Source organism: Suncus etruscus, chromosome 11 (assembly GCF_024139225.1).
Source record: "Suncus etruscus isolate mSunEtr1 chromosome 11, mSunEtr1.pri.cur, whole genome shotgun sequence".
NCBI lineage: Eukaryota > Metazoa > Chordata > Mammalia > Eulipotyphla > Soricidae > Suncus > Suncus etruscus.
In genome coordinates, this window is record NC_064858.1 from 27021884 (window position 1) to 27045412 (window position 23529).

Here is a 23529-nt window from a genome sequence, read left to right on the forward strand (position 1 = left end):
TACTAACAACTATTTTCTTACCCATGAAGTAAAATTCTCATGATACTTTCTTTTTTTGTTGTTTTGGATTTTTGGAGGGAGGGGGGCACAACTGGCATGTTCAAGTCTATGAGCTTTTACTGAGCCATTACTCCTGTCTCTGAGCTCAGAAATTGCTTCAGGTGATCGTATGGGATGCTGGAGATCAAACCCAGGTCAACCTCATGTAAGGCAAACACACTACCCACTGTACTATCATTCTGGCCCCACTAATGATTTTTTTGCGGGGGCATACCCGGTGATGCTCATGGATCACTCCTGGCTATGCCCCTCCTGGCTTAGAGGACCATATGGGACACCAGGGGATTGAACTGTCATTCGTCCAGCGTCAGCCATATGCAGAGGCAAATACCCTACTGCTGCGCCATCGCTCCATTCCCACTAATGATATTTTCTATATAATTTTGAAAATTACGTGAGGAAAATGAGAGTAAAATTTGTGGTAAAATGTAGGCATAGACAATATGGAGATAGTCTTGTACATTACTAACCCAGCTTGATTCTGATATTTCATATGGTCCCAAAACCCTGCCAGGAGTGAGCCCTGGGCATCACTGGGTATGACGCAAAAAAAAAAAAAAAAAAAAAAAAAAAAGGCAAAATAAAATAATGTAGGGATAGTACTAGAACTAAAAGTGTGTTTAAAGTTTCAGGGTCTTTATATATGTTCCCTCTTGACACCACATATCTGGTTTAGGTAGTGTTACTTAACTCCATCAAATAAAGACCCCAGGACCACTGCTTGTGCTAGAAATAACTCAGTGCTCATCGGTGCTCACACAGTGCCAGGAATAGAATCTGCTACTATAGCTCTTTGAGCTATTGCCCATGCCTAGGAGAGTCATTTTATGCTGAAAAATGGGACCATCGTTATGTAAAAATGACCTATGTCCTTCCCTGTGGGATGACAGAGTGAAGTACTTTAGAAGTTCTGGTAGTTTTCCTGAAACTGCTGGGCCAGCACCTGTTCTTACATGTGAGGAAACAAATCAAATTCTTTTTTTGTTGTTGTTAGTTTTTCCTTTTTTTTTTTTAAGTTTTGGGCTACACCTGGCAGCACTCAGGGGTTACTCCTGCTCTACACTCAAAAGTCACTCCTGACAGGTTTAGGGGACCATATAGAATACTGATTATTGAACCTGGGTTGGCTACATGTAAGGTTAATGCCCATCCAATGTGCTATGGCTCCGGTCCTGAAATAAATCAAATTCTTACAAACTGCAAAAACTAATGGAGTGAAAGAAAGACTTAATGGGGTATAACCAACCATAAAGTCAAGTGTCTTAGACATGGATAATAAATTACAAAAAGTTGCTATAAAACCAAGATGAGATCAAGTTTCCTCATAATCAAGCTGAAGTACTTCAGTCATTTACTTCTTTGGGTATATAGGGAATATACCTAAGGAATGACTGACATTTCTTAGAACTAGAGTAGATGGCCAATAAGTAGGTTATTCAGTTATTCAGATATTCCACTGATAACAAAAATGTCAAAACCCAGTTTGGAGATGATTAAAATGGAATATCTTTTTGTTTGTTTTTGGGTTATACCTTGTGATTCTCAAAGATTGCTCCTGGCTCTGCACTTAGAAATCGATACTGGTAGGCTCAGGGGACCATATGGAATGCTGGGATTTGAACCACTGTCCTACATGCAAGGCTAATGCCCTACCTCCATGCTGTCTCTGGCCCCTTAAAAGAGAGTTTTTGTCAGTGTACTCTAACAAGGAAAACAAAAAGTCTCAATGGAAGTCTTAACAATTACATAATAAAGAAATGTTTATTACTGTCTGTCAGGAATTATCTAGGTGCTAAGGTGAAAAAAGAAGACTTAGACCACATCCTCTTGTACATGCTTGTAAATATGCATAAATATAGAACATTACTGCTATTATGCATTAGAATATATGCATATTTGCACATAAATACTAAAGGTGGGAAGGAAACTGGGGATACTGGTGAAGAGATTAGGTGTTGAAACAATGAATGTCTAAAACCACATCATGTAATTCAAAACAAATCGGTGATGGTTGGGATGGGTTTGGTGCCACACATGGCAGTGTTCAGAAGACCTTTTAGAGTGCCAGAGATCAAACTGCATACAGGCAAACACCTTCCCTGCCGTACTATAGCTCTAGCCTGACAAAATATTTTTTTTCCTAGAGGCACAATTATGAGCATTATGATAACATGGTAGACTAAGAAGTGTCGCAATGGTGCACCCGCACGGTTTGGGAGAAAAGGGCTGATGAGGAGGAGGGAAAATCTCTTTCGTAAGGCCTGTAAAGACTGCAGGCCTGGGGTCCTGGCAGCAGGTTTCCCAGCCAAGTAGAGGTATGTGGCTACCAGATGACAATGGATTCGAATGGTAGTGACCCTGGGAGCCAGGGCGCAGGTCTGGCTTAGCCTACCTGAGCTGCCTGGACCCACATGTTGGACGGAGTAAACTCTTAAGTATTTTTAAAGGAGTTAAGTAATACAGAAAACTTTTCTCCCAAGTGGGGGATATCAGTCAGAAGGTGATGACAACTAATTGGCAAGTTACCTCGTTTGTTCTATGAACATAAGCAGTTGACTGCTCATATTCCAAAACACTCATAGTTGCCAGGCACATCCTCTTAACAGCATCTAAGAGGAGTTAGATGGTGGCCTGGAAATTGTGACTCCCACCTGATGCCAGACAGCTGGGGCTTTCAATTCATCCTGTAGACTGAAATAGTCCTCTCTAATCAGCTACACATTCTAAGACCAATGCACAGGATATTTTTAACTGGAGATGACAAAAATAGCACACATATATTAGTCAAGGGCTTTGCAAGGAGACCTCATGAAATTATGGAACGTTTTGTTTGTTTTTGGACCACAGCCAGAAATGCTCAGTGATCAGTCCTGGCAGAACTCAGGAAACTTTATGGGGTGCCAGGGAAGGACCCTGGCTGGCCGCATGCAAGATGAACCCCTACCCACTAACTATTTCTCTAGTCCTGGTTAATTAAGGTTTAAAGATTTATCACACTCTGCTTTTCACTCCTAATACTATTTTATTGGGAAACTAGGAGATGGAGTTGTTGCGCGGAATCGAGCAGGGTTCAGGAACTACAACCAGCAATACTCAAGGAACAGTATGTGATGCCAAGACAGAACCAGAGTTGGTAGCTTGTGGAGCAAAAGCCTTAACCCCTGTCCTAGTTCTCCGCTCTCCTAATAATTCTGAAAATCTAGAAAGTGTTCTAGCACAATGGTTGACACAAACTTTTTGAAAAATTATTTCAACAGTGTGGTTATAAGCAGGGTTGTTCATGTTTTTTTTTCTTTTTCACAGTTTGCGATTGACTTTCTTTTTTTTTTTTTTTTTTTTGGTTTTTGGGCCACACCCGTTTGACGCTCAGGGGTTACTCCTGGCTATGCGCTCAGAAATCACCCCTGGCTTGGGGGACCATATGGGATACCGGGGGATCGAACCGAGGTCCATCCGCTTGCAAGGCAGACACCTAACCTGTAGCGCCACCTTCCCGGCCCCAACGATTGACTTTCAATCATACAATTTACAGCACTCCTCACCAGTGCACAATCTTCACCACAAACATCCCTAGTTTCCCACCTGCCTCCCCCGTGCCTGTCTCTGGGCAGACATTTATCCTTTCTGTCTCTCTGTGTCTCTGTCTCCCTCTCTCTGTCTCTCTGTCCTTTTAGACATTGTACTGTGCAATATTGTTACTGAAGGGTTATCATGCTTATCACTTTATCTCCTTTCAGTACCAATTCTCAAATAGAGTGAATATTTCCAAAGATCATTATTGTAGTGGTCTCTTCTCTGCCCTAACAGCACTCCCTTGATATTTGACACACACTTTTAATAAATATTAGTTCTGGGGCCAGGAAGGTGGCGCTAGAGGTAAGGTGTCTGCCTTGCAAGCGCTAGGTAGCGTAGGACGGACCGCAGTTCGATCCCCTGGCGTCCCTTATGGTCTCCCCAAGCCAGGTGCGATTTCTGAGCTCATAGCCAAGAGTAACCCCTGAGCGTCAAATGGGTGTGGCCCAAAAACAAAAATAAATATTAGTTCTACTACATATTAACAATATATTTAGGTCAAAAGGCTTATTTTTCATAAAATATACTTATGTAATATTGATACATATATATACACAATAAAGTATCTTTTTCTGAAGGTCCATTTAGAATACTGTGTAAGCTCTGTAATACATTTATATACATATATATTGTTTGTTTGTTTGTTTGTTTGTTTGGGGCCACATCCAGTAACACTTAGGGGCTACTCCTGGTTATACGCTCAGAAATTACTCCTAGCTTGGGGGACCATATGGGACACTGGGGTCAAAAGCAGTTTGTCCTAGGTCAGCCACGTACAAGGCAAACATCCTACCCCTGCACCACCGTTTTGACCCCTATATATTTTCTTTCTTTTTTTTTTTTTTTTTTGGTTATTGTTGTTGTTTTTGGGTCACACCCGGCAGCCCTCAGAGGTCACTCCTGGCTCTATGCTCAGAAATCGCCCCTGGCAGGCACAGGGGACCATATGGGATGCCGGGATTCGAACCACCATCCTTCTGCATTGAAGGCAAATGCCCTACCTCCATGATATCTCGCTGGCCCCTATATATTTTTTTCAATTAAATGAGTATTTAAATATTTTTATTTTTGCTTTAATCCATATAATAATTGAAAGGTAATTTGAAGTTTACTAATATATTTGGATACCCAATTTTTTTTTTTTTTTTTTTTTTTTTGGTTTTTGGGCCACACCTGGCAGTGCTCAGGGGTTACTCCTGGCTGTCTGCTCAGAAATAGATCCTGGCAGGCATGGGGGACCATATGGGACACCGGGATTCGAACCAACCACCTTTGGTCCTGGATCGGCTGCTTGCAAGGCAAATGCCGCTGTGCTATCTCTCCAGGCCCTGGATACCCAATTTTTACTTTTATTTTATTTTTGTGTTTTTTGGTCCCTCTGACATTGGTCAGGATTCTGTGTGAAAAGATTGTTCCTGGTAGTGCTTGGGGATTGATATGTAGTGCTAGGATTGGTGTAGGCCATGTGCACGGCCTTAACTTCTGTACTATCCTTCCAACTTTGCATATATCACTTTCAAAGATAAAAAGGTCTTCTAAGAAATTAATTTTCCTTTTATTTTATTAGTGGTTCTGTTTGTTTCTGAGTCACACTAGGTGGTGCTCATGGCTTACTCTTGAATCTATGCATGGGCATCACTCCTGACAATGCTCAGGAGACCATATGGAGTGCCAAGGATCAGTTTGGATTAGCTGCATGCAAGGCAAGCACCCTACCTGCAGTACTATTGCTCTGGCTGTTAGTTTTCAGGACATTGTAAGAAGACTAAGAAAAACAGCTCCCAGTATTTGGGGTGGGCTTAGGCCACACCCATAAGTGATCCTACAGGCCATTCTTAGAGTTAATTGGAGGACCATATAAAATGCCAGGGATCCGATTCATAAGGTAAAAGTTCTACCCACTGTCCTATCGTTTCAGCCCCCACAACAATGTCCTGTTTTGTGTGAACTAAGAGCCTGAAGCAGTTTTCTTTTCCTTTTCCTTATTGGGCCACCTGGTGGTGCTCAGAGGTTACTTCAAGCTCTGTGTTCAGAAATTACTCCCGACTGCCTCTGGGGACCATTTTGGATGCAAAACCCCTACCCACTGTCCGATCAATTCAATATGAGCAAATTTTTACTTTGGCTACACCAGGAAGTGCTTTGGGAATAGTCAAATGCTTATAGACCATGTGCTATCAGGTCAAACACAGGGCTCAAGTGTACAGAGCACTCGTGCTATTACCTTAGCCTTGGAGCAAATTCTGATGATAATTTGTATATTGAAGTGTCAGAACACTAGTAAAGTGGGTAGAATGCTTGCCTTGCATGCGGCCAACCTAGGTTCGATTGCTGGTATCACATTTGGATGGGCCCTTGAGCTCACTAGAAGTGCTATCTGAGCATAGAGCCAGGAGTGATCCCTGAATACAGCCGAGTGTGTGCCCTACAATAATAATTAAAAAATAATTGAAGTGTACATTGAGATGTTATTCTTATTTCATATCCTCCATGATAGACTTCATCTTATTCCAGGGGTCTCAAACTCGCGGCCCGCGGGCCGTTTGAGGCCCTCCGTACAACATTTTGTGGCCCGCGGCTGGCCTTCAAATATCACAGTATTCACGATTATTCGCTTACCGAATAATCGCAATAAAAATCGCATTAATAAAAAAATTCGTTCGGGGTATGCAAATATTTAATGCTATTTTTTGCTATTTTTTTCTTACTAATGCGATTTTTTATTGCGAATATTCGGTAAGCAAATAATCGCGAATACTTTGCGCCTAGCGCAGACGTCATTTCCGCTGCTCCTGCCCTCTGTCCCTTGCATTATTGGAGGCCTAAGGGAGAGAAGTTTATTACAGAACTAGATTTTGTCATACCTTCATCATGACTTCATCAAAGCCTGCAGTGAAGAGAAAGATTGATAACGAGCACAGACAATTGAGAATGCAGGTTTGCCATGGAAGAGGTTTGTTGGAATAATAACCGATAGAGCGCAATCGATGACAGGGAGGAAAAATGGACTGTTGGCACTTGTTCAAAAAAAATTGAAGAGGAGGGGGTAGAGAAGGCCATTGCTCTTCATTGCATTATCCATCAGCAGGCCCTTTGCCGTAAATGCCTGCCGTGTGACAATGTGATGTCTATTGTTGTGAAATGCATCAACCAAATCAGATCCAGGGACTTAAAGCACAGGAGGTTCCATGCTTTTTTAGAGGAAATGGAGTCAGAATATGGAGATGTGCTCTATTTCACATTGGCTCAGCAGGGGAAATGTCCTGAAAAGATTTTTTGAGTTGAGAGAAGTGAAAGCCTTCATGGAGAAGGATGGGAATGCTGTTTCTGAGTTGAGTGATCACAAATGGCTCATGGACTTAGCTTTTCTTGTTGACATCACACATTAGCTGAATGTACTAAACAAGATGTTACAAGGCCCAGGGCAGCTTATCAGTACTGCCTATAACAATGTGAGAGCATTCTCCACAAAACTTGTGTTATGGAAATACCAGCTCTCTCAGACAAACCTTTGCCATTTCCCAGCATGCAAGGAACTTGTGGATGCAGACATACCATTCAGTGGTGAGAAATATGTTGATGCTATTTTTCAGCTAGAGAAGAAATTTGATCACAGATTTACAGACTTCAAAAAGCACAGAGCCACTTTCCAAATTTTTGTGGACCCCTTTTCCTTTGATGTGCAAGATGCCCCTCCTGTGCTTCAAATGGAACTCATTGACCTGCAATGCAACTCTGATCTTAAAGCCAAGTTCAGGGAGATTAGTAGAAAAGCAGACATGCATGGGCAATTTTTGAGAGAATTGCCCCCCAGTTTCCCTGAGCTTTCCCGAATGTTCAAGTGTACCATGTGCCTTTTTGGGAGCACATATTTGTGTGAAAAGTTATTCTCCACATTGAACTTCAATAAGTCAAAGTACAGGTCTAGACTTAATGATGATCATCTTCAAGCCATACTGAGGGTCTCAACTGCTTCCTCTCTAAAGCCAAATGTGGTTTAGATTTGTGAGAAGAAGTGCTGTCAAGTCTCTGGCAGCAAGAAATAGGCAAAAGATACCATGTTCAGAAGAACTGTTCATGATCTTCACTCAATGTTCTATTCATGTTCAGAAGAAATATTAAAACTGTTAATAATGACGTTTGAGGACTTTTTTTGTGAAATCCCTTATGCGGCCCTGCCTCACCCTGACTTTGACTCCTGCGGCCCCCAGGTAAATTGAGTTTGAGACCCCTGGCTTAAAGGGTTGGAGTTGATGAGATCTATTCTGGTTTATATGCTGAAATCAATGTCATCTCAAATCCACTGGGTAATTTTTACTTCCTTTTCTGAATAAAAAAAAAAACTCTTATTTTTTGTATAGCTTGTTGCCAGAATTCTAAACTAGAAGAACAATGTGGTTATGTTATTTGTGGTAATATCATAATGACAATTTAAAACATCTGTCTGAATTGTTGCTAGTTAGGCATTTACCTGCTTTACACAAATGAGTTTTGGAGCACCTATTGGAAGCACATATGGATTAGCTTTCCATGGTCCATATTTAATGCCAGGAGAATAATTATGTTTTGTTAATTTGTTTGATGGCTTTTGGGCTTGGGCTACACTTGGTGGTGGTTAGGGCTTACTCCTGGTAATTACTCTAAGCCCATGTTGGTTTAAGGCACTCTATTCTTTTTATTATTATTATTATTATTATTATTATTATTATTATTATTACTATTGTAGGTTTGATCCTTTGGTCTTCTCTTGAGTCCAGAAATGATTGAGACATCATGCTTTCTAGAATAGTCATTCATGAGAATGCTCCGGAAGTTAAAGCAATGACCTTGGAGCCTACTGAGATTACATTTAGCCAGGAACACATGACCATATGAACCCCATCATCCCCAATAGAATTATTACAATTAGATTGAGCTAAAGACAAACATCCTGATTTTTTTAAATATGGAACGCTTCTTGAATTTGCATGTCATTCTCGCACAGGGCCCATATTAATATTCTCTGTATTGTTCCAGTTTTAGTTTGTGAGCTACTGAAGGAAGCACTAAATCGTTTTAATTTTGCTCCCAGTTTTTTTAGCATTGTTTCCTTTCCTTTTTCAGCCCTCATAGGTTAAATGCCCTTGTTTTTATAATCATATGAACCTAGTTACATAGACCAGAAAAATAGAATAGACTACAAAAAGCACAGATAGCCTTAATAAAATTTCTATTGACCATGTGTCAGTAGTCTGGGCTACTGGCCATTGGTAGTCCATCTCTATCTGGATTTGGATCTGCACATAAGGTACCTCATATTTCTAGATAGTACAGTTTCAGAGAGCCTACAACACATTCTGGCACTTTGCTTTGAGCTTTCTTTGTTATTGAATAACAGTAAGTTGTATTACTAGCTCTGTGCTCTGAGATCATTTCTGGTGAAAGATCATTTCTGGTGGGGATTGGGGAACTAAATGTGGTGCTGGGGATCAAACTTGAATCAGCCACATGCAAAGTGAATTCCCTTTCTTATAAATTTCTCTCCAACTCCTGCTTTGAGTTTTAACCTTCATCACAAAGATTGCAGAAACTTTTCAAAGAATCTTTCTCAAAAGAGGATAACAAAAATGGAATTATTGCCCATATTCAGTTTTGGTGTGCTACTGTGACATTTTCTGACATGGTTCATCTTATCATCAAAGCAATTGTAAATTGCTTTGGTCTTTCTGTCTACACTTGATTCCATCTTTTAAGCATAAGAACTATGGGGCCAGAGTAATAGCACAGTGGTAAGGTGTTTGCCTTGCATGCGGCCCACCCAGGACAGACCTGGGTTCAATCCTCAGAATCCCATATGGTCTCCTGAGCTTGCTAGGAGCTATATCTGAGTGCAGAGCCAGGAGCACAGCCAGATGTGGCCCAACCCCCCCCCTGAAAAACTCGGGTGTCCACACGAGATGCTAGGAATCAATCACGGGTCGGAGGCCTGCAAGGAAAATGTTTTACTTGCTGTAGTATCACTCCTGCTGCAGGACAACATATATTTAAATTCTTCACAAAGTGAGAGTTGGGTCTGAAAGTGGATGTGTTTTTGATTTGTCCCTTTCCTGTTCTTTATTTTTTTTTTTATTTTTATTTATTTTTTTTTTTTTTGGTTTTTGGGCCTTACCTGGCGGTGCTCAGGGGTTACTCCTGGCTGTCTGCTCAGAAATAGCTCCTGGCAGGCACGGGGGACCATATGGGACACCAAGATTTGAACCAACCACCTTTGGTCCTGAATAGGCTGTTTGCAAGGCAAACGCTGCTGTGCTATCTCTCAGGGCCCTTCTTGTTCTTTTGAATTCCAACATCTTTATTTCTTTTGTGTTTCGTTTTGTTTTTGTTTTCGGGTCACACCCGGTGATGCTCAGGGGTTACTCTTGGCTCTGAGCTCAAAAATAGCTCCTGGAGGGATGGGGAATTCAGGATTTGAACCACAGTCCATCCTGGATTGACTGCATGCAAGGCAAATGCCCTACCACTGTGCTATCTCTCCATCCCCAAACACTTTTATTTCTTATGAGAAGTGCCATTATTTTTCACATGACATACGGCATTCTGCTCATGCTTGATGACTTACACTTATGTTCATTTGCTCTCCAGGATATAAATCTGACATATTCTGCTGAGGCCTCCAGAAACAGACTTTAATTAATTGATTAATTAATTAATATTTGTTTTGGGGTCACACCCTGTTGTGCTCAGGGATTATTCCAGGGGACCATATGGGACACTGGGGATCTAACAACTCAGGTTGGTCACATGCAAGGCAAATGCCCTACCCACTGTACTATCACTTCGGCTTCTGCAAAAATAGACTTACCTGTTCATGAATCCCATTATTAATTTCAAGCCATTTCTGTATATCAGGTGGGGTATTAGAGTATTAGAAAAAGCATGGACAGCAGTAAGCATGGACTGAGTGGAAGGAAAATCACTCATCAAATAACCACATGATGGAAGACTTCATGAGTGGTTAGAGGTAACTGAAGGCAGCTAACAAAGAACCTCTAAGAGAAGACCTGTTCTATTTTGGGGGAACCATAGAGAATTTCATCAAAGATCTCCATTAGGGGCCAGTGTGGTGGCGCTAGAGGTAAGGTGTCTGCCTTGCAAGCGCTAGCCAAGGAAGGACCGTGGTTCGATCCCCCGGGTCCCATATGGTCCCCCCAAGCCAGGGGCAATTTCTGAGTGCTTAGCCAGGAGTAACCCCTGAGCATCAAACAGGTGTGGCCGAAAAAATAATAAACAAAAAATAAGATCTCCTTTAGATCTGAAAGTATAAGATTTGAAGAACATGTTTGGCACAGGACAGCATGGCCAGTGTGAAGGCCAGTGTGACTGAGACTTGGAGGCAAATAATAATAATAATAATAATAATAATAATATTAATAATAATAATAATAATAATAACTCCACAGAAGTAGAAAGGGCTATATTCTATAAGATCTTGTATGTCAGGTTAAGAATTTGAATCCTTAAGTCTAAAAGGGTTAAACACAATTGATAAAAGATATTTCACACCAGCAAGAATGAAACATATCAAAAACAGTACAAACAATCTGTATTGTTATCATAGTTACAAACTATGGGTGAAGAGGTGGTAAGAAAGGAATGCTCATCCACTGCTGGTGGGAATGTTGTCTAGTTCAACTCTTTTGAAAAACGGTGTGGAAAGTTCTCAGTAAACTTAGAATTGAACTGCCATATGACCCAGAAACTCCATTTTGGTGTATCTACTCCAAGAACTTAAAAACATTCATTTAAGGGGCTGGAGAGATAGCATGGAGGTAAGTTGTTTGTCTTTCATGCAGAAGGTTGGTGGTTCGAATCCCGGCATCCTATATGGTCCCCTGAGCCTGCCAAGAGCGATTTCTAAGCATAGAGCCAGAAGTAACCCCTGAGCACTGCTAGGTATGACCCCTCCAAAAAAAAAAATTCATTCAAAAGGATGTATACACACCATTATTTATTGCTGCAGTAGCTAAGATATGAAATCAACCTAAGTGTGCAATCACAAATGAATGAATTATGATATAATATTATGCAGCTGTAAGGAAAGATGAAATCAAGCAATTTTCTGCAACCTGGTTAGAACTGAAAGATATCATATTGAATTAATTAAGCCAGAAGAATTAAAAAAAGATGATTTCACTTAACTGTGACATGTAGAATAACTGTATGAAGAAATGTAATGTAGAAAAAAGGAGATGTTTAGATCACCCTTAACCCCAGTTTTAGGGAGCAAAAGGAGAGAGAAAGAAAGAAATCAAGGAGGAAGGAAGATTAGAGAGGAAAGTAATGAGGAGACAGGGGTCAGGTCTTCAGTTATATTGTGAATGTGGAAGAGTGATATAGCTATAAATTTAATGTACAGACTCAATAACATTGAAAACATGAGATCTAAGCTGCATCCACCAAACTTTGTAATGTGCATGTTGAGGTAGCAGGCAGGGAGTGGGCTGAGGAAAAATGATGGGTCTGGGAGCACTGGTGATGGGAGTTGATACTGGTGGTGATTTTGGTGTTGAAGTTTTTTTTTTTTTTTTTTTTTTTTTTTGGGGGGCCACACCCAGCGGTGCTCAGGGGTTACTTCTGGCTGTCTGCTCAGAAGTAGCTCCTGGCAGGCATGGGGGACCATATGGGACACCGGGATTCGAACCAACCACCTTTGGTCCTGGATTGGCTGCTTGCAAGGCAAACACCACTGTGCTATCTCTCCGGGCCCGGTGTTGAAGTTTTATGCCCAAACATATGGCCTCCCAAGTGATCCCTGAACACAGAGTCAAAAAACCCTGAGCGCTGGTGTCCTTCAACACAAATAAATCAACAGAATAAGCAGAAACCCAAAATTTAGTAGCACTAAAGTAATCTATTTTGTTTATATACTTGGTTAATGTCTACTCAAAGGCATACATTTGTCAATTCTTTGTTGTTGTTGTTGTTGTTGTTTTTGGTTTTGGAGCTACACTGGGTGATGCTCAGGGGTTAACTCCTGGCTCTGAACATGAATAGGTTAACTCCTGGCAGGTTCTGAGGAACCATATAGAATGCTGGTGATTGATGTGTGTGTGTGTGTGTGTGTTTTGGTTTCTTTTATTTTTTTTTGGGGGGGGGGGACACTGGGACACTGGGAAGCGCTCAGAGGTTACTACTGACTGAGCACTCAGAAATCACTTCTGGCAGGATCTGGGGATGCTGGAGATCGAACGTGGGTCCATCCTCTGTTAACAGCCTGCAAGGTAAACTCCCTACTGCTGTGCTATCACTTCGCCTCAAAGTTGTCAATTCTTAATTGAAAATTTGGGTTAGAGAGACCATACAGGGGTTAAGATGCATAACTTGGAGATAACTGACCCAGGTTCCATCTTATAATTCCTGAGTAATACAGGGTATAGGCCCCCATCCCTCCAAAAAAAAAGAAGGTAGAAGGTAAAAGAAGAAGAAGAAGAAGAAGAAGAAGAAGAAGAAGAAGAAGAAGAAGAAGAAGAAGAAGAAGAAGAAGAAGAAGAAGAAGAAGAAGAAGAGGAGGAGGAGGAGGAGGAGGAAGAAGAAGAAGAAGAGGAAGAACAACAACAACAAGAACAACAAGAACAACAACAACAAAAGTTTTTCTGCTTCTGGACAGAATCACATGCTTTATAAAGCACGAGCAGATGCTTTATAAATATGACAATAGAATCATTCTTGATATATGAAAATGGGCTAATCAAATCTTGGATCTTTTAAAGATTTCTAGAATATTCCAAAATATTGAAGCAAATATGTTCTTTTCTAAAAGTTTTTAATGTCCCCTGTTGGATAAGTATGAAGGAATCCAAATATCCTCCTGGTTTTTCTTAATTCCCCTTTCAAGTCTTTCTGTGAACTGCTAAAACATCAGGGCAACTGTGAAATTAGAGACTAGGAACATAAAGAACTTTCTTCCACATCCCTTTTTATCTGCTGACTCTTTTCTTTGTGCTCCTAGATATTCAATTTGTATTTTTAAGCACAAATACTTCAGGGTAAGGAGAGAGGGAGAGAGAGAGAGAGAGAGAGAGAGAGAGAGAGAGAGAGAGAGAGAGAGAGAAAAAGAGAGAGAGAGAGAGTCCAGAATCATAGCTCAAATGACTATAATTTACATATTGCATGCACTAGGGCCTGAATTTCATCTCAAGCATTGCATGATCCCACAAGCACTGCTAGGTGTGGTATAGCACTGAATGGGAGACAAAATATTAGAGAAAAATAACCTTTATCTTATGCTCATTCTCTCCATTAGTAACCACTCTAACCAGGGAAAATGGGAAGTGCAGGCCTAAGGAATCAACTCTTGCACTGAGATACTTGAAACCTTTGAGCTTCTCCTTGATGCCAGGGGGTATTTTACTAGTTCGTCATATGTTTTATACATAAGTCTAAATTTACTCAAGTGATTGACAAGTACCAAGCCATATACTCAGATCCTCCTATAAATGACCTCATCACCATTTTATTTTTTATTTATTTTTATTTTTGTGTTTATTTGTTATTATCAATACATTTATTTAAGCACCATGATTATAAACATGTTTGTAGTTGGGTTTCAGTCATAAAAAGTACACCTTTCTGTTTTTGTTAATGTTTCCAAACAATGTACTTTGAAATCAGAATCACTTCTTATTCGTTTTCATATAATTCTCCTGATGCTCTTCATCACACATTAGTGATCAGAAATGAGATGTAATTCCCCAATCCCTGCCCGCAAGACCTGAGTAGGACCTTACTGTAAGTTGAAGGGAGTTTCGCCCTAACTCATGGATTGTGCAAGAATGAACTGCTGTTGGGTTTGACTGATTGTAGACAGGTTGTGGTGTGGTGTATCTGAAGGCTATTGAATGCAACTTACAATGCTTAATAAAAATCTCTATTCTTTTAGTATAAAAAAAAAAAGTACACCTTTCTTCACCACTGCAACCTTTCCCCCACCAATCCCCCATCACCCTCCTCGTTCACTATTTTCTTTTATTTTTCATCTTTATTGAAACACCGTGATTACAAACATGATTGTAGTTGGGTTTTTGTCACAAAAAGAACACCCCCCCTTCACCAGTGCAATATTCCCATCACCAATGCACCCCATATCCCTTCGCCCACACCCCCTGCCTGTATTCATGACAGGCATTCTACTTCTCTCACTCATTAACATTGTCATGGTAATTGTTAGTGTTCTAAGTGCACTCACCCCATTCCCTTGAGGTGAGCTTTATATCGTGAGTTGGTCCTTCTAACCCTCATCTCTGGGCATTATTACAATACTGTCTTTTATTTTTCTTAAAATCCATAGATAAGTGAGACTATTCTGTGTCTCTCTCCCTCCCTCTGACTTATTTCACTCAGCATAATAGTTTCCATGTACATCCATGTATAGGAAAATTGTATGGCTTTATCTCTCCTGACGACTGTATAATATTCCATTGTGTATATGTACCACAGTTTCTTTAGCCATTGATCTGTTGAAGGGCATCTTAGTTGCTTCCAGAGTCTAGCTATTGTAAATAAAATAAATTATAAATAAAATAGTGCTGCTAATTTTTTGTTTTGTTTTGTTTTTGGGCCACACCCAGCATTGCTCAGGGGTTACTCCTGGCTGTCTGCTCAGAAATAGCTCCTGGCAGGCACGGGGGACCATATGGGACACCAGGATTCGAACCAACCACATTTGATCCTGGATCGGCTGCTTGCAAGGCAAACACCACTGTGCTATCTCTCTGGGCCCAATTATTTTATTTTTAATAATATTTTTTTGTTTTAACACAGCCAATAGTGTTTATTGCCTACTGCAATGGGGTCACTCCTAGAGAAGTCAGTGGAGCATATAGTTGCTTTCTCTCTGGCCTCTCATAATTGCAATAAGACAGTCAAAATTTAGTTAACTTAGTCTTGAGGTTACATAAATAATAGGTTAGAGACTGGACTTTAACCCAAGAGAAACTAACTCACAACTCTGATTAAATCCCATGTTATCTGGCAGTCCTGTAAGTGTCTGAATAATGGGCTATCTATCACAGGGCATGCTCAGTGCTCCACCAGTCATCCCAGGCTTGTTCAGAAGAGACAGTGAAAACGTGAAGCTGTGTTCTCACTCTGTAGTTGTGTTCCCACGTGTCAACATGTCCTGTTTGGATTTGTTGGAATTTCTATTTACAGGACTATTTACAGGACTCACAGAGGTTATGTCAACATGAACAAAATCATTTTGTGAAGGAAAAGACATTTCATGGATAGTTTGGGCTCCAATCTTTACTATGTTAGTCCTTGACCATCTCATTTTTCTCACCACTGTAATAGATAATGAACTATTTGCCTGCATTTATTTTTTTGTGATTTGTTTGCTTGGTTTTTTTTTTTTTTTTAGTTTGGAGGTCATACCTTGTAGTACTCAAGGCTTTCTCCTGGTTCAGGGGTCACTCCTGGCAGTGTTCAGGGAACAGTATGTGAGTGCTGGTTAATGAACCAAGGTTTACACATATAAGACAAAGAACCTAGCATGGTATTGAATCATAGGAGGCATTTATAGTAGTCAAATTGTAAATGTAAAATAAAACAACTAGGAATAACTTTGAAAATGCTCCAGATACAGGGATTAAATGATCAGAAGAAAACTTAGGCAATATAGAACACTGCCCCAACCAATTTTAATGATAATGTAAACTGATTCATAAATTCTGAGGAAGGCTCAACCATAATCATTTTGGAAGCGATGAAGCAAGCGTTAGTGACTGTGAATCTAGCAATTTCGTCAAAAGGACAAGGGTTGAAGGTCCAGCCTTGTCTCACACCCAGCCTAGGAGGATTCTACTATTGGATGGGGTGCTTGCCCAAGCCCAAATCAGATCTTACCTAGAACTAAACTGAGTGGGTAAACAGATGCAGAGTGTCCTCACTGAACCTGTCTGAAGCTCTGAAAAGAGGAGCTGCGAATTCCTCTTTCTAACACCAATACTCCGGATAGAAGATAGGACACAAACTCTCTAGACCCTGCACAATTGCTCTGAGAAGTCCCCACTCCTGAAGCCATTAGGCTTTGAAGCTGAGTGTCTGAGCATTCTGTTCTGGGAGTTATATCAAGGCTGAGCATTCAGCTCCGGGAATCAGCTCAAAGTTTCCAGGCTTGGCTGCAGCATGCTCCGAGGTAGATCTCTGTCTGTGACTTCCCTGAGTGGCCTGCCTAGGTGGGAAGTTGAGGAACTTCCTGTGGAAGACTTGCTGCTCTTCGAAATCTCCTGGGAAGTAACCAATAAAGGTTTGTACGGTGCCCGTCCAGCACTGGGGATTATTGTCAGGCTGCTTAAGAACAGAGAATGAGATTCCACAGAAAAATCTAGTGATGATCAATAGCTGAGGATTGGGGAATGTCAGTCAATTCAAAGGGAACTAAAGTTTAGATTCCACTGAAGTTTGTATGTTTCACCAGATTAGAAGAGACTGCATGTTTTGGAGGGATGAGAATGGAAAGACTAGTTGTTGGGGCTGGAGAGGAAGATGGGGTAAGAGGCTTACCTTGTGTGTAGCAAATCCTGGTTTGATCCTCAGAACCCGATGGTCTGCTGAACGCCATTAGGTGTGGTCCGGGAGGGTCATTAGCGCTCCAAAGCAGCCTTGTTTTGAACCACTGGCTGGTTGTTGCTAAGGAATGGACCTTTAAATTAAAATGTGAAATTTGAGTGATGGTACAATAATAATGGAAGTCATAATTTTTCTCAGCCAAAACACACACACACACACACACACACACACACACAAATTTATATTTTGTTTTAGGAAGAACAGGACTAATAAAATTTTACTTACAATACTATTAGGATATTATGGCTTATTTTGTAATATTTCTCATAATTCAAGATTAGCTTAAAATTGAAATTTTAACTGTTAAAAGCAGTTCAGTGAGAAGGAAGCATGTAGAGCAGAATCTTGAGTGTGAAAAGTGTCAGAGCCAGGGGCTGGAGAGATAGCATGGAGGTAAGGCGCTTGCCTTTCATGCAGAAGGATGGTGGTTCGAATCCCAGCATCCAATATGGTTTCCCGTGCCTGCCAGGGGCGATTTCTGAGCATAGAGCCAGGAATAACCCCTGAGTACTGCCGGGTGTGACCCAAAAACCAAAAAAAAAAAAAAAAAAAAAGAAAAGAAAAGAAAAAAAAAAGAAAAAAGTGTCAGAGCTAATAAGGTGCAGTTTTGATTGTACTTTTCCAGTAATGAGGTACTTAAACGTGCCCAGGGTGCCTGGGAAAAAGCCATCTCGGAGGCATTGATCCCACCTCGGGACATAAATAAAGGGTGGATTTTCTTTATAAAGTGGGAGGCACTCAGGGAGAGCTGTTAATAGGGGAAAGGACACATGGGGGGAAATTTTTGATGCTTTTAATTTTATTATTTAGAAAATAATATCTTTATGTAAGCACCATGATTACAGAAGTGTTCATAGTTGGGTTTCAGTCATCGAATGTACACCACCCTTCACCAGTATAACTTTCCTGGGAACAGTATTCCCATTTCCCTCCTCCCCCACTCCCTGCCTGCTTTTGGGACAGACATTCTATTTATCTCTCTCACTATCATTGTTATGGTAGCTGTTAGTACAGTTATATCTCTAGCTGCACTCACTACTCTTTGTGGTAAGCTTCATATCATGGGCTGGTCCTTCTGGCCCACATCTCTATTGTCTCTGGATATTATTACCATCCTGTCTTTTATTTTTCTTATATTCAACGATGAGCGAGACTTTTTTTTGTTTATCTCTGTCCTTCTATCTCATTTCACTCAGCATAATAGTCTCCATATCCATCCATGTATAGGCAAATTTCATGACTTCATTTTTTTCTAACAGCTGCATAGTATTCCATTGTGTAGATGTACCACTGTTTCTTTAGACATTCATTCATTATCAAGCACCTGGGTTGTTTCTAGATTCTGGCTATTATAAATAGTTCTTCTTTGAACTATGAACTATAGGAAGGCAGAGGACATTTTTGAATTGTGTTTTTGTGTTCCTAGGGTATATCCCTATGATCGGTATTGCTGGATCATATGGGAGCTTAATTTCCAGTTTTATGAGGAACCTCCATATTAATTTCTAGAAAGGCTGGACTAGACAACATTCCCATCAGCAGTGAATGAGAGTTCCTTTATTCCCACATCTGCCCAGCAATGGTTGTTCTTATATTTTGTGATGCATGCTAGTATCTGTGGTGCTAGATGATACCTCATTGTTGTTTTGATTTGTATCTAACTGATGATTAGTGATGTGAAGCATTTTTCATGTGCCATCTGGCCATCTGTATTTCTTCTTTGAGGAAATTTCTGTTCACTTCTCCCCATTTTTTTGTTTGTTTTGGGGTCATACCCAGCAGCACTCAGGGGTTACTCCTGGCTCTGCTCTCAGAAATCGCTCCTGGCAGGCACAGGGGACCATATGTGATGCCAGGATTCGAACCACCATCCTTCTGCATGAAAGGCAAATGTCTTACCTCCATGCTATCTCTCCGGCCCCCTTCTCCCCATTTTTGAATAGCGTTAGATTTTTGTTGTTGTTGTTGTTAAGCTCTGTCAGTACCTTGTATATCTTAGATATTAGTACCTTATAAGATGGGTATTGGGTGAATAGTTTCTCCCATTCTTTGGGTGGCCTTTGTATTCCTAGTCACTGTTTCCTTTTAGGTGTAGAAGCTTCTGAGTTTAATGTAGTCCCATTTGTTTGCCTCTGCTTCCACTTGCTTGGACAGTGGTATTTCCTCCTTGAAGAGGCCTTTAGTCTCAATGTCGTGAAATGTTTTGCCTATGTGTTCTTTTATTTGCGGGGGGCACACAAGGTGATGCTCAGGGGTTACTCCTGGCTATGTGCTCAGAAATTGCTCCTGGGTTGGGGACCAAATGGGACGCCGGGGGATCAAACCTAGGTCTGTCCTAGACGAGCGCACTCAAGGCAAATGCCTTATCGCTTGTGCCACTGCTCAGCCCCACCTATGTATTCTTCTATATACCTTATAATTTTAGGTCTGATATCAAGGTCTCTTTAATAGATTTGGATTTAACCTTTGTGTAGGATTTAACCTAATGGTGTTAGATGGAGGTCTGAGTTCACTTTTTTGCAGTTGTTCCAACACCACTTGTTGAAGAGGATTTCCTTGCTCCATCTTGCAATTCTTGTCCCTTTATAAAATATTAATTGATTGCATACCTGAGGGTCATTCTCTGAATATTCAAGTTTATTTCATTGATCTGAGGGTCTGTCTTTATTCTAGTACTATTCCTTTCTAATACAGTTTAATGTTGGGGAAAGTGAGGCCTCCCATATTCTTTTTCCTAAAGGTTGTGTTAGCAATTTGTGGACATTTATTGTTCCAAATGAATTTTAGGAGTGTTTGATATACCTCTTTGAAGAATGTAGTCCTTAAAGAGATTGCATTAAATCTGCACAATACTTTGGGGAGTTGGCATCTTTTTTTTTTTTTTTTTTTTTTGGTTTTTGGGCCACACCCGGTAACGCTCAGGGGTTACTCCTGGCTATGTGCTCAGAAGTTGCTCCTGGCTTGGGGGACCATATGGGACACCGGGGGATCGAACCGCGGTCCGTCCAAGGTTAGCGCAGGCAAGGTAGGCACTTTACCTTTAGCGCCACCGCCCGGCCCCGAGTTGGCATCTTAATGATGCTAAACATCCCAATCCATGAACAGGGTATAATTCTCCATTTCCTTGTGTCTTCCTTTATTTCTTGAAGCAGTGTTTTGTAGTTATCTTTGTTTGAGTATTTCACCTATTTAATTAAGTTGACTTCCAGGTATTTGAGTTTCTGTAGTATTATTGTGAGTGGGATTCTTTACTTCTCTATCATTATTTGTGTGTAAGAAGGCCATTGATTTTTGTGTTTTAATTTTGTAGCCTGCCACTTTGCTATACAAATATATTGTTGCCAGAAACTTTTTGGTAGCATCTTTAGGATTTCCTAAATATAGTATCATGTAAACTTCAAACAGTAAGAGTTTGACTTCTTCCCTTCCTATCTGGATGCCCTTAATATCTTTTTTTTTCTTTCTCTCTCTTTTTTTTTGTTTTTGTTTTTGGATTTGGATTTTACCCAGTAGCACTCAGGGTTACTCCTGGTTCTGCTCTCAGAAATCGCTCCTGGCAGGCATGGGGGACCATATGGGATGCCAGGAATTGAACCACTGTCTGTCCTGGATTGGCTGCCTGCAAGGCTGTGCTATCTCTCCAGCCCCTATCTTTTTCTTTTCTAATTGCTATGGCAAGTACTTCCAGTACTATGTTGAATAGAAATGACAAGAAGGGGAAGTCTTGTCTTGTGCCAGACTTTAGAGGAAAGGCTTTCAGTTTTTCGCCATTAAATATAACATTTGTCATGGTCTTGCAGTAAATGGCCTTGACTATATTGAGAAAAGTTTGTGGGACAGGGGGCCGGGTAGGTGGCGCTGGAGGTAAGGTGTCTGCCTTGCAAGCGCTAACCAAGGAAGGACCGCGGTTCGATCCCCCGGCGTCCCATATGGTCCCCCCAAGCCAGGGGCGATTTCTGAGCACATAGCCAGGAGTAACCTCTGAGCGTCAAACGGGTGTGACCCAAAAACCAAAAAAAAAAAAAAAGTTTGTGGGACTGACCTTAGTCTCAGGAGATTATCATCCACTCTGGAGCACTATCCATAGTCTCCAGAATCTCAGCAGACCCCTTATATCCTCTACTTAGTAAACATGGCTGTAACACTGTCTCCTGGTGCTAAAAGTCTGCTGTGACCTCTTACTGCCAGGATTACACAGTAGGTGAGATGGTCATGTAGCTTTCGGGAACCTGGAACAGTGTCTGCATATAGGGAAAGTTCAATAAAATTTAAAATGTTTGAATAAGTAATGAATATATATTTGTGTCCCTAGACTCTAAGATGCCTTTGATATGTATATTCTTTTCTATGAAAAGGAAAAGGAAATGTGGTTGAATAGAAGACATCTAATATCATTTACAGAACGTTGGCATAATCTCCAAATAGTAAAATTGTTAAATGTATGACGTGGGTTTTTGTTTTGTTTCATTTTTTTTTTCAAGAATAAGACTGTATTGCCCTGAATTTTACCAGAGCAAGAGAGAAGCAACATTTTTTGGTTGGTTGGTTGGTTTGATTTTTGGACCATACCTGGCAATGCTCAGGTAATAATACTGCTAGCTCTATACTCAGAAATCACTCCTGGAATGCTCAAGAGACCATATAAGATGCTGGGGATACAACCCAAGTTTACTGTATGCAAGGCAAGTGCCCTGCCCATTGTACTATCACACAGTCCACAGAAAGGTAAAATGTCTAAATTGGAAATTTCTTTTACTTTTTCTTTTTGGCTGGGAGGTGAGGTTTGAGTGCAAGCACCTTTACACCTATGCTGTCTCTTAGCCCCTTGATCACAGATTTCTGTCCATCAGGCACAGGATCCAGAACCATGTGCATGCATCTGACCCAAGAAACCAAGTTACTATGTATATTGACTAAAGTTGCCATATAGTTTTGAAGGAATAGATTATTCCTGATGCAAGATAATTAGGTTAGATATGATTTAGAGTTAAATAAGATTAAAAATATTCTGATATTTGAAGCCTTTTGAATGTTATAAATGTGGACAAAATATTTTGAAGACATGACAAGTACTGAGAAATAACACAAGTTAGACAAAACTCAGTATTTACGATTGGCAAAATTTGGTTTTAATTTTAACCTTAGACTTAATTGTATTATTATCTCAATCCAGGCCCTATAATTATTTGCATCACAATCTATAATAGTCATGGAATTTTTCTGTCTTCCTCTGGGAGCTGAATGAAATGAGGATAACAAATGTGACAGATAGGGCTAGAGAAAGAGTCAGCAGGTAGGGCGTTTGCCATGCATTGAGCTGACCCAAGTTTGGAATCTGGAATCTCTTTTTGTTCTCCTGAAGCCTGCCAGGAGTAATCTCCCGAGTATAGAGTCAGGAGTAATACCTGGGTATGGCCCCAAATCAACAAAAGCAATAAACATTATGCTCAGACACATCTATACTCTTCACCTAAACTGAAGCCAAAGCATTTAAATTTTATAATAACCACACAAAAGTAAGAAATGTTAGCATTTCCATTTTTCAAAAGTAAAAACTGAGAAGGTGGTCATTTGTCTGAGAAGACACAGTTGATGAGACAGAAATACATGAAGAATTCTAATCTAGAACCCATATACAATATTCCCATTTAAGCAGTGATACATATGAACCATATGGAAGACTGAGATAGCGCCACTAAAGAATTCTAGAATTCTTGGATGTGAGGCTATGCAAAGATGGGTGTGAATTTGATAACCCTACCTAAAAATCCTTACATAGAGAAATAGAAGAATCCTTTTTTTTTTGGGGGGGGGGTGTCAGCCATACCTGGTGACACTCAGGGCTACTCCAGGCTACATGCTCAGAAATCACTCCTGACTTGGGGGTCCAGATGAGATGCTGGGGGATCGAGCCATGGTTCATTCTAGGCTAGCGTAGGCAAGGCAGACATCTTACTCCTTGCGCCACTGCTCTGGTCCTTGGCAGAGTGTTTTACACAAATAGAAATGTAAAAAATAAGTGAGCTACAGTTAAATAGTTGGATACTAAGTTGTTGCTTTTATTAGCAGTAGTATTAGTAGTAATACTGTTTGTTATTATATAAATTGTAATGCTAGTTTTTGTATATTATTGGATATTATATCTATTTATTATTCAATAAAAATCATTATCCGATAAAGATTCATCAAGTGCCTATTGGGATTTTAGGTACTTCCAGAAGTAACAGTTTAATAATGGAGAGGTCTAAATTTTTGTGTGTGTGTGGTTTTTGAGTCACACCCGGCAGT

The 23529-nt window shown here is 40.4% G+C and overlaps 1 protein-coding gene and 1 non-coding gene across 2 annotated transcripts in view; one reads left to right on the forward strand and one right to left on the reverse strand.

Moving 5' to 3' along the window:
* Positions 1 to 8572: 8572 nt before the first annotated feature.
* LOC126023703 (U6 spliceosomal RNA) lies at positions 8573 to 8679 on the reverse strand. The gene has a single exon (XR_007500793.1). It is a non-coding gene; the product is annotated as a U6 spliceosomal RNA (small nuclear RNA).
* A 7866-nt stretch (positions 8680 to 16545) lies between these two features.
* GYS2 (glycogen synthase 2) overlaps positions 16546 to 23529 on the forward strand; it is a 59988-nt gene continuing 53004 nt past the window's right edge. The window contains 1 exon segment of the mRNA XM_049783889.1: positions 16546 to 16918. Coding sequence (XP_049639846.1) covers positions 16798 to 16918 — 121 coding nt within the window. The 5' untranslated portion in view covers positions 16546 to 16797.